The 12,208-nt window shown below is 45.7% G+C and overlaps 1 protein-coding gene across 2 annotated transcripts in view; it reads right to left on the reverse strand.

Moving 5' to 3' along the window:
- PIGL (phosphatidylinositol glycan anchor biosynthesis class L) overlaps window positions 1–12,208 on the reverse strand; it is a 75,880-nt gene that overhangs the window by 15,784 nt on the left and 47,888 nt on the right. For both annotated transcript variants that reach the window (XM_060647199.3, XM_060647198.3), the window contains exon 3: window positions 481–571. In XM_060647199.3, the coding sequence (XP_060503182.2) occupies window positions 481–571 (91 nt within the window). The remainder of the gene's footprint in view (window positions 1–480; window positions 572–12,208) is intronic.

Consider the following 12,208-nt stretch of genomic DNA (forward strand, 5'->3'; position numbering starts at 1 on the left):
ATTGAGGTTTAAGATCCTAGTAGCTTCCCCACCTGCTGACCTTGGGCAAGCTGCTCGGCCTCTGGAAACGCGAGTTTCCTCCATGTCAAATGAGAACTATAACAACATTTATCTCTTAGAGTTAGAACGGCCCTCTAAACGTGACAATGCTTCGTGAAAGGCGAAATTCTGCACGACGCGTCACACGTAGCACAGGCTCCAGGGGCCCTAGGTGTTTAGGTGGCGGGACAGAGGTTGGGGTGGGGATGGTTAAGGAGGACACAGTTTGGAAAGAAAACCTCTGCCTCTATCTGAGCCTGATAACTTGGTTCCATGGTCTCACAAAAGGTGTGTTTGTTACTCTGAAGGTTGAAAAGAGAGCCGGGTGGGGGGGAACTCTTTTTGAAGTGGTTTCGGAGAAGCTCTGGATGTGGGAGGGCAGCCATAGTCAAGGTGTGCCTGGGACCCCCCGCTTTGCATTCTAGGAGGGCATCCCCTTACCAGGTTGATGCTGTTCACTTCTATGTGCTGGAGGAGGGTGCTAGCCACATGCTCTGTGTCCCACTGCACACCTGGGTCATCTGGGAAATCCCTGGAAGGAAGGAAGGAAGAAGCACAACTTGAACATATTTTCTAATCAGGTGTGAACTTCTCCCTAAGCTCTGGTAGGAGTGTGCCAGTCCTGTGATAGGAATTGTATGGGGGCAGGGGAGCACCCTTAAGTATCCAGATTTCGGCGAAAGAGAGATTTAGAAGCGTGACGCAACGAGAAATCGGTGCACAGTTTCACACGACACACTTTTGGGGCTTTGTGCTCGCTGCTGAGGGGAGGAAACACACCAAAGAGACGATCTGGGGAGACATATGGGTTAACAGCAAATGTGGACACAGCCGAATGATATGTAAGAATAGTAACAATAGCGCTTTGATAAAAAGCACAAAGCTATGTTACTTCATTTAACCTCATGAACACCTGCTGAGGGAGCCTTTACAGAGGAAGTTAAGAAGACTGTTTGCAAGATTGTTAGAGTTGGATTCGAACCCAGGCTTTCCGACTGCAAAGCAAAGACGTTTTAGCACTAGGGAGCCAGCAACATCTTCTCTCCAATGGGGCTGCACCACGTGGGGCTGGCCTCAGGATAAAAGTCTCTGCAGATTAATCTGCACCTTATCTGTGTCTCCACTTGGCCGCGCCATAGACCTGTCTCCTCCCATGTCTGTTTTTTGTGCATTGATCTATGGCATCACCTAACATGAGACCAAGGCCTCAATTTGAGAATGTTATTCATATTCTTTTCATTTACTTATTTATTGAATTTTTATTTATTTTCATATATATATATATTTAAAGTTTATTTATTTTGTGCGGGGCGGCGGTGGGGGGGGGGCAGGGGGAAGGAGCAGAGAGAGAGGAAGAGAGAGAATCCATCGCAAGCAGGCCCTAAGCTGGTAACACAGAGCCCGACGTGGGGCTTGGTCTCACGAACCGTGAGATCATGACCTGAGCTGAAATCAAGAGTTGGACACTTAACTCACTGAGCCACCCGGGCGCCTCTACTTCTTAAATTTTAAAATATAATCTCTACCCCCAACGTGGGGCTCGAATCCATGACCCCAAGATCAGGAATGGCATGCTCCACCGACGGAGCCTGTCAGGTGCCCCTATGCATAGTCTTATAAATAGATATTCATCTCTCTTTGGCTCAGGTCCTGTGGCAACACCCACAGTGGTACTGAGAGGACTCAGGCTCTCTTCCCCACCGGACAAGCTGCTATCACCTCTTTATGGACAGAGACCATTAACTGACCTTCTTCAGACTGTGGTTAAAGGAGAGTCACTGAATGTTTTTCAGCAGGAAAATGACAGCCTCAGCACTTAATAATGCAGTTATGTCCACTGCTTCATCGGCTACCTCTACCCAACCCCTAGGGTGGCTTCTACAGACAGCAGCTTTATGCTTTTCTGAACACAGTCCTGCCAGCCATCCCGTGAGGTTCTCATAATGCTCCTGCAGTGAGAGCTCAGCTGGTGGGGGGACGGATAGGGGAAAAGGGAGAAGGAAGGACCGGTACAAAGTCAAAGTCTAGCCTTGCTCCCTGGCAATGGAGCTGAATGTGGCGCGTAGAACATGACCTGCAGAGCACGACTGCTGGAGAGATACGGGAATCGGGGAAAACACCCTGGAGTGAAAACAGCTACATACAAGCTCCTGGCTGGGAGGTCCACATAAATCTACAAGGCATCGTTTTGGCAAATGAGTGCGTGGATAATATTTACCTGGATGAAGAAGCAGTCTAAGAGAAAGGGCAGGAGAATGTTTGCTACAGTAATTCTGAAGTGCTGAAAGATGAATCCCTGAGTGGGAGAGCTCATCGTCTTGTTTCATTGACCTTCAGAGAAGTGGGACCTGCTATTCGAGGGCTCTGCACTTAGAATGGGCTCAGGGGCGACACCCGCACCATTCCTTCTGTGGCTCCTTCTGTGGCTTCTAAGGAAGTGGGAAGCTGATCATGGGGGGGTGGGGGTGGGCTTTGGGATGTAAATATCCCTTCTGTAATCTGGTGCATCTGATATGGCAGCAGTGCCTTAGTGATCAGGTCCAAACTCCTCTCGGGCAGGCATTCAAGATTCCTCTTTATTTGCGAAAGCAAATAAGATAACGCATGAAAACTGTAAAGGGATATGTAAATGGCAAAGTAGTGGCTTCTACTGGAGCATTGCGTAGGCCCTTTCCAAAAAAAAAAAAAAAAAGAGAAAAAGAAAAAGGAAAAGGAAAAGGAAAGAAGAAAACAGAAATCTCCCATCTATCCTGCTCAGGAAGCCCCTTACAGTCTTTGTTGATTGCCTACTTTAGTGGGCAGCAGTTTCAAAGTGAGTTCGGGCATCTGAACAGATGTATGAGACGATCCACTCAGGTAAAGCAAGAAATCACTACTAGAATTTCTATGTTTTTTTAATCTATTTAAATTGCTCATTTGCAGCTGTCTTTTTTTTAAGTTAATTCATTTTGAGAAAGAGGGAGAAAGAGAGAGAGAGCGATGCGAGTGGGGGGGAGGGGGAGAGAGAGAGGTGGAGACAGAATCCCGAGCAGGCTCCGCACTGACAGTGCAGAGCCCATTTCGGGGTTTGAACTCATAACTGTGAGATCACGACCTGAGCGGAGATCAAGAGTTAGATGCTTAACCAACTGAGCCACCCAGGCACCCTTGCAGTAATTTTTATAAGGTATCATATACTAACAGAGTTTAACATGTATATAATTTAAATAAGTAAGTTTACAAATATTAGAAGTGCATACTCAGATTTCATTTCTTTTTTCAGGTGATAATGGTAAAAAATGTTTGGAGATGGGGCGCCTGGGTGGCTCAGTAGGTTGAGCGGCCGACTTCGGCTCAGGTCACGATCTCGAGGTCCGTGAGTTCGAGCCCCGCGTCGGGCTCTGGGCTGACAGCTCAGAGCCTGGAGCCTGTTTCAGATTCTGTGTCTCCCTCTCTCTGACCCTCCCCCGTTCATGCTCTGTCTCTCTCTGTCTCAAAAATAAATAAACATTAAAAAAAAAAATTAAAAAAAAAATGTTTGGAGATCACTGGTCTAATCTATTCACCCTACATTTTCCTTTATTTGTTTCTGGATCGTTCTCCCCCCTGCCCCACCCCGGACATTTAAGAACAACTTTATTGAGGTATAATTTACATAATGTAAAGTTCGCCCATTTTAAATGTACAGTTTTGTGACTTTTTAGTAAATGCATGGAATTTGTACATTTTACTAGCGTTTTGTGTATATTAAATTCTTGATTCTCCAACCCATTATAAATTCCCTGATGGCCAGATGTTACATGAGTCATTTAATGGTCAGGGTTCAGCTAGGAAAACAGAAACTGCCAGTTGTGGGGTGCCTGGGTGGCTCAGTGGGTCAAGTGTCCAACTCTTGATTTTGGCTCAGGTCATGATCTCATGGTACATGGGTTTGAGCCCCACATCTGGCTCTGTGCTGGCAGTGCAGAGCCTGCTTGGGATTCTCTCTCTCTCTCTCTCTCTCTCTCTCTGCCCCTCCCCTGTTTGTGCTGTCTCTGTCTCTTTCAAAATAAATTTTCTCTAAAAAGTTTTTTTTAATGTTTACTTATTTTTCAGAGATAGAGACAGAGCACAAGTGGGGGGAGGGGCGGAGAAGGAGACACAGAAATGGAAGCAGCCTCCAGGCTCCGAGCTGTCAGCACAGAGCCCGATGCGGCACTCGAACCCACTAACCGTAAAATCGTGACCTGAGCTGAAGTCGGACGCTTAACCGAATGAGCCACCCAGGAGCCCCTCAAAATAAACACATTTTTTAAAAACTTAAAAAAAAAAAAAAAAAAGGAATACAGGGAATTGCTTATCTAATTGAAAAGAAGAGCTGAGAGGCCAAATGGGGAACAATGGAACAACACAGAGATTGGCAACAGCACTGGGGCTACGGGATGGCCATGACAGTGGGGTGTAGAATGGCAAGAGCTGGGGTCATGGAAAACAAGGTGGAGAAAAGGGGGCAATACCCTGGTTTTCCTTCTTTCTGCCTTCCAGTCTTCCAGCTCTACTGCCCATTGGTCAAGACTATTAAGAAGTCACTTGGGAAGGGAGCCTGGAAAGTGCAGTCTCCATCCGTATGGAGCAAAGACATAAAGTGTCTGGCAAAGTCTTGCTTACTGCAGATGCCCAATGGATATTTATTTTGGATTGCTGGTCAATCCTGGCCCCAAACCTTCCAAAGACAGCAGCAGTCTGGCCACCTGCCTCACAGTGTGTAAAGGAGTCTACTTTTCCAGCCCTATGTTCCGGAACACAATGGTCCACTAGTTGCTTGGGTACAGAGGGGAGTGGGGAGCACTGGAGGGAGGACATGGGGGCCACTGCTGGGCAACCAGGATTCTTGGCTCAGGGAAGGGATATGTGGCATGAGTTAGCAGTCAGTTCCACCCAGGAGCTCAAGGACAGAGACTGCATGTGATTTTTAAAATTTACCTATTTTTAAAAGTTTATTTATCTATTTTGAGAGACAGAGATAACACGAGCTCTCTGGGAAGAGACGGAAGAGCGGGGCAGAGCGAGAAGGAGAATCCCAAGCAGCCTCTGCCCTGTCAATTCAGAGTCCGATGTGAGGCTTGAACTCATGAAAAACCCCGAGATCGTGACTTGAGCCAAAATCAAGTGTTGGACATTTAACCGCTGGAGCCACCCAGGCGCCCTGAGACTGCACATGATTAAAGCAGTCCGGTGTCATCAGGGGGCAATGTGAAGTGGGAGAGACATAGATCATCGGCGGAAGGGGGGGGGGGGCGGATATTCAGAACACCTAGTTCCCTGCTCATCACGGGACGCAGGCAGGAGCTGCATCAGCAATAAAGCTGGGTAATCCCGGGCTGTACCCGATGACCTCCCGAGTGCCTTTCCAGCTCTGAAATCTAGGCTTGCACACTGGAAGCAATTTCTGAGTGAGCTGAAAACACTGATCGTGGATGGTAGTTTTTAGAAAAAAGTAGAGGTCTTGGATGGCAAATAACATCAGGATGGTCAAAGCCTGGCTCCAGGGATCCTGCCCTTTCCCAGAGCTGAGCCAAGCGCCCAATATTTACTGATGACCCATTTGTATTTCAGTATTTGTCCACTGCTGTGTACCTTGTACTTAGAATGCACTGATCTGGTAACGAGTAGGCACTGGTTAAGTGTTATTTCTCCCTCATTATTTCATAATGTTTCCATCACCGTTTCTCAAGAGAGGGAGGGATTATTCGTCATCATTAGGAATAACTGGGATTGATTAAAAAATTTTTTTTAATGTTTATTTATTTTTTGGAAGAGAGAGCGTGGGGAGGGGCAGAGAGAAAGGGAGGCACAGAATCCAAAGCAGGCTCCAGAATCTGAGCTGTCAGCACAGAGCCTGATGTGGGGCTCGAACTCATAGACCACAAGATCATGACCTGAGCTGAAGTTGGATGTTTAACAGACTGAGCCACCCAGGTACCCCAATTTTTTTTAATGTTTAATTTTGAGGGGGGGGGGGAAGGGACAGAGAGAGAGGGAGACACAGAATCTGAAGCAGGTTCCAGGCTCTGAGCTGTCAGCACAGAGCCTGATGTGGGGCTCAAACTCATGAACCGCGAGATCATGCCCTCAGCTGAAGTCAGACGCTTAACCTACTGAGGCACCCAGGTGCCCCTGGGATTGATTTTAGACTAGTGTCAGTCAGTAGCTGCTGATCTGTGACCCTGAAGAAGGGCTGAACATATATATAGATGTTTTCTCCAACATGTCTTGTGCTACCATGCTCAAAGTCTGTGATGGAGCTCCAATATGACCAGCATTCCCATAGAGATGAGGACATCAAGGTCAGGAAAACAGCCTTCTGCTCCCATGTTGCTGGAATCCTCCCTTCATGTGGAATGCCAGTGTCTGACCTCTGCCTCTGATAAGTTGGGATTCCTCCCTGCTCTTCTCTCTACCCTCCCAAACCTAACATCATCTTCAGGGCCTTGCTTCAGTGAGGCCTCTTACACAAAATCTTCTAGAAGGAGTTTGGGGCCAACTACAAAGTTAGAGAGCACAGCCCCCAAGACTGCCCTCATTTTTTAAAAAATTTTATTTTTAAGTAATCTCTACACCCAACATGGGGCTCAAACTTACAACCCCGAGGTCAAGAGTCACCTGCTCTTCTGACCGAGCCAGCCAGGTGCCCCAACTGCCCTCATTTCTGACCCCAATGTCAAGTTCAGGGTTTCCCCAAACCACCCTCAAGTTTGATAATTTGCTAGAAGGACTCACAGAACTCAGTGAAAGCTTTATACGTATAATTATAATTTTTTACAGGGAAAGGATATGGATTAAGTCAGCCAAAGGAAGAGATGCTTAGGGTCTGGGAGGGTTCTAAACGTGAATGATCTATTGTCCTCTCCCTGTGGAGTCAGGACCCGTTATTCTTTTTTTTTTAAATTTTCTTTTTAATGTTTTATTTATTTTCGAGACAGGGAGAGAGAGAGCATGAACAGGGGAGGGTCAGAGAGAGGGAGACACAGAATCTGAAACAGGCTCCAGGCTCTGAGTTGTCAGCACAGAGCCCGACTCGGGGCTCGAACTCACTGACCGAGAGATCATGACCTGAGCCGAAGTCGGCTGCTCAACCGACTGAGCCACCCAGGTGCCCCAGGACCTGTTATTCTGCCCACACTGATGTGTGACAACACACGTGGAGTATGGCCAACCAGGGAAGCTCACCAGAGCTTTGGTGCTCAGAGTTATTACTGGGGCACATTACCTTAGTGTGATTGATTGATTGATTGTCCACGTGGTTGATCTCAGCCTCCAAGTGGACTGACACTGCATGGCCCAAAGGTCCGACCCCAAAACCCTAAAGATACTGCTGTCAGCTTTGATGCTGATTACTTCACAGAAGCCAAGGGCAAGGGCTAGATCCCTCTTTGGGCAAAGCCCAATTCTTTACTATAAACCTTCCTTGCATTTAGGGACTTTATTGAAATTTCTCCCCTCTTAGCACCTCATTACATATAGTATTCCAGGGGCGCCTGGGTGGCTCAGTCGGCTAAGTGTCCGACTTTGGCTCAGGTCATGATCTCGCGGTTTGGTGCTTGAGTTCAAGCCCCACGTTGGGCTCTGTGCTGACAGTGCTGAGCCTGGAGCCTGCTTTGGATTCTGTGTCTCCCTCTTGCTCTCTGCCCCTCCTCTGCTCACACTCTGTCTCTCTCTGTCTCTGTCTCTCTCTCTCAAAAGTAGATAAACATTAAAAAAAAAAAAAAGATATAGTATTCTATTATTTTCTATCGCTTTGTGGTGGTCTCCCTACCTAAAGTCAAAATATGAGGAGACACCTGGATCTCTTGCTCTTCTACTTTTCCTGTGGAACTTGGTATAATCCAAGTGAAAGAACAATTTATTTAAATAAACAACAATAAATAACTGAGCTGCTACCATGTGCAAGGGACTGCATTAAGGGGATTAATCAGCACCAGCTGGTTGACGGAAGTAGCCTCGATTTGGCCGAGCCGAAGGCAGCTATCCCAGCCTTTGGGGGTTGCAACACGCAAGTAAGAGCTTTGGGAGATAGCAACTTTACGAAACAGATGGGGAGCCAAAAATACCGTACGAATCGCCTACTGGAGCAAGGCATCCTGGTGGGATCACCTCCCCTCAAGGCAGGGAAATATAAAATTTGACATCGGGAACCTTCACACGGATGCCAAGGTGACTCAGACCAACTCCCTGAGTGGTTCTTTGCCCAAAGTTCAACCCTAATCAACTCAAGGCTTGAGGCCAAGTAATAACATTGGCAGTTCCTTTCTTCTCTGACAGATTAACAATTCCGCCTTAGGTAAACATGCTGGCAAAAGGTCTTCCTTGAAGAAACAGTTGGTGCGTGGCCTCTGCCCCACTTTTCTTTGTCCTGTCCCTCTTCCTGTTGGTTGGGGTTTGTAGCCATCTTGGCCCACGAAGCAATCTTGGGTGTGACAGCCACACACAACAGAGTAACAGAAAAAGAGAAGCCCTGGCCCTGAGGACTTATGGAATGGAGGCACCCCCCCACCCCGGCCCCAGATGGCACACCTCCTTGGGTCACAGTTACTGTGGGCTTTCTGTCATTTGCTGCATAACCAAATCCTGGATGTAGGGATTTAGATACGCCATAATATTTAAAGCCTCCACTTTATTGATTATTTAGGTTGTTTCCAATTTTTATTATTATAAGGCTATACCGAGCATCCTTAAACATAACTTTTTATGTATTTATTTATTTAAATGTTTATTTATTTATTTTTTTGAGAAAGAGAGAGAGAGACAGAGAGAGACAGAGCATGAGTAGGGGAGGGGCAGAAAGAGAGGGAGACAGAATCTGAAGCAGGGTCCAGGCTCTGTGCGGTCAGCACAGAGACAGATACGGGGCTCGAACTCACAGACCGTGAGATCATGACCTGAGCCAAAGTCGGACGCCCAACTGACTGTGCCACCCAGGCGCCCCCCCCTTTTTTTTTTTAACTAGGGTCCACATCCAACATGGGGCTTGAACTTATGACCCTGAGAATATCTGACCTGAGCCATCTGGGTGCACCTATATATCTTTTTGTATGCATCTCTCAGTATATCCTTGGTATAAAACTATAGAAATGTAATTTCTCAGTCAAAGGTGAAGTGGAGAGAACATGTGTATATCAGTCTCTTAAGAAGTGTGCTGTGAAGGGGCATCTGGGTGGCTCCGTCGGTTAAGCATCCGACCTCAGCTCAGGTCATGATCTCACGGCTTGTGAGTCTGAGTCCCGCATCAGGCTCTGTGCTGACAGCTCAGGGCCTGGAGCCTGCTTCAGATTCTGTATCTCCCTCTCTCTCTGCCCCTACCCCACTTGCACTCTTTCTCTATCTCTGTCTTAAAAATAAATAAACATTAAAAAAAAAACGAAAAAACTGTGTTGTGAAGAGTAGGTGAAAAGTGTGTTAACTCACAAGAAGTATAGCATTAAGGGAGGGGTTTTTTGTTTTTGTTTTTTTAAGTAAACTCTAGCCCCAACATAGGGCTTGAACTCATGACCCTGAGATCAAGAGTCGTGCACTCCACTGACTGAGCCAGCCAGGCACTCCAAGGGAGTGTTTTTAAAAAGGAGACAAGGAGATTTGTGCATTTTATAGGCAGAAAGGAAAGACTCATAAGTATAACTCCTATCAAGACCTCCATTCTTCCTAAAATCTCAGCTGCTTTTATATCTACATTCTTATCCCTATGAGCCCCCTGAAAAGTTTGGTTCATTTACTTCCTTTCACAGCTGGAAAGAGCTGGTCAGGAGAGAACAGTGGAGTTCCGTGTGCCGTTGCACGGGTAGGTGGCTGGGAAGGTAACAGACCACCTCTATTGTCAAGGCTCCGGATTCATCTTGTTAACCAACATTTCTCCTTGGGAAATCACATTATGTAATTCACAACCAATATGAAAGTAGAAATCAAGCCTCAGAGAAGAGTCAATCTTTACGTTTCAAGAACTCCCGGAATCACATTCCCCATCGGATGCAAACGGGAACGTGTGACGGATTTGCTTCAGCAATACACAGGTATTCTAAATAGCAGTTCCTTTGCTGCTTTTTCCTTTCTCCAGGTCCAGATCTGTCCGGGCCCACAGGGAATGGTAATAAAGTTATTGAGTTTAGAGTTCATAGGAAGTTTCTTTAATTATTAGCAAGGTCCTGGCACAAAAACAGACACTCAGATCAATGGAACACAATAGAGAACCCAGAAATGGACCCACAAACGTACGGCCAACTAATCTTTGACAAAGCAGGAAAGAATATCCAATGGAATGAAGACAGTCTCTTCGGCAAGTGATGCTGGGAAAACTGGACAGCGACGTGCAGAAGAGTGAACCTGGACCACTTTCTTACACCATATACAAAAATAACTGAAAATGGATGAAAGACCTCAATGTAAGACAGGAAGCCATCAAAATCCTTGAGGAGAAAGCAGGCAAAAACCTTTTTCATCTTGGCTGCAGCAACGTCTCACTCAACACATCTCCGGAGGCAAGGGAAACAAAAGCAAAAATGAACTACTGGGACCTCATCAAAATAAAATCTTTTGCACAGCGAAGGAAACAATCAGCAAAACTAAATGGCAACCAACAGAATGGGAGAAGATACTTGCAAACAACATATCAGATAAAGAGTTAGTATTCAAAATCTATAAAGAACTTATCAGACTCAACACCCAAAAAACAAATAATATAGTGAAGAAATGGGCAAAAGACATGAATAGATACTTCTCCAAAGAAGACATCCAGATGGCCAACCGACACATGAAAAGATGCTCCACATCACTTATCATCAGGGAAATATAAATCAAAACCACAATGAAATACCACCTCACACTTGTCAGAATGGCTAACATTAATAACTCAGGCAATAACAGATGTTGGCGAGAATGCGGAAAAAGAGGTTCTCTCTTGCTGGTGGGAATGCAAATTGGTGCAGCCACTCTGGAAAACAGTCTGGAGGTTCCTCAAAAAACTAAAAATAGAACTACCCTACCAGTTAGCAATTGCACTACTAGGTATTTACCCAAGGGATACAGGTATGCTGTTTCGAAGGGGCACATGCACCCCAATGTTTATAGCAGCACTATCAACAATAGCCAAAGTATGGAAAGAGCCCAGATGTCCATTGATGGATGAATGGATAAAGAAGATGTGGTATGTACATATATATATATATATATATATATATATATATATATGTATATATATATATGTATATGTATGTATATATGTATATATATACATATATAATGGAGTATTACTCGACAATCAAAAAGAAGAGCGAAATTAGTCGAAGACAAATATCATACAACTTCACTCATAAGAGGACTTTAAGACACTGTAAGACTTTAAGGGAAGCAAAAATAATATAAAAACAGGGAGGGGGACAAAACATAAGAGACTCTTAAGTATGGAGAACAAACAGAGAGGGGCGCCTGGGTGGCTCAGTCGGTTGAGCGTCCGACTTCAGCTCAGGTCACGATCTCACGGTTTGTGAGTTCGAGCCCCGCGTCGGGCTCTGGGCTGATGGCTCAGAGCCTGGAGCCTGCTTCCGATTCTGTGTCCCCCTCTCTCTCTGCCCCTCCCCCATTCATGCTCTGTCTCTCTCTGTCTCAAAAATAAATAAACATTAAAAAAATATTAAAAAAAAAAAAAAGAACAAACAGAGGGTTACTGGAGGGGTTGTGGGAGGGGGGATGGGCTAAATGGGTAAGGGACATTAAGGAATCTACTCCTGAAATCATTGTTGCACTATATGCTAACTAATTTGGATGTTAATTAAAAAAAAATAAATAAAATTATTAGCAAGGTCCTTAACATTTTTTTTTGAATGTTTTATTTATTTTTTTGAGAGAGGAGAGAGAATGACAGAGCATGAGTGGGGAAGGGGCAGAGAGAGAAAGAGACACAGAATCCAAAGGAGGCTCCAGGCTCTGAGCTGTCAGCCCAGAGACCGACGTGGGGCTCAAACTCACAAACTGTGAGCTCATGATCTGAGCCGAAGTCGCACGCTCAACCAACTGAGCCACCCAGGCGCCCCTCCTTTCCGGTTAATTGCGATTTTGATGAAAGAGTCTGGAAATCTCTCAGCTGCTGGTGTGCTTGGGGGAGTTTGCTAAGATGTGAGGGTGAGCAATTCTTTCTGGCTGACACAGGTGGATATGGTGGACT

Source organism: Panthera onca, chromosome E1 (assembly GCF_046562875.1).
Source record: "Panthera onca isolate mPanOnc1 chromosome E1, mPanOnc1 haplotype 2, whole genome shotgun sequence".
NCBI lineage: Eukaryota > Metazoa > Chordata > Mammalia > Carnivora > Felidae > Panthera > Panthera onca.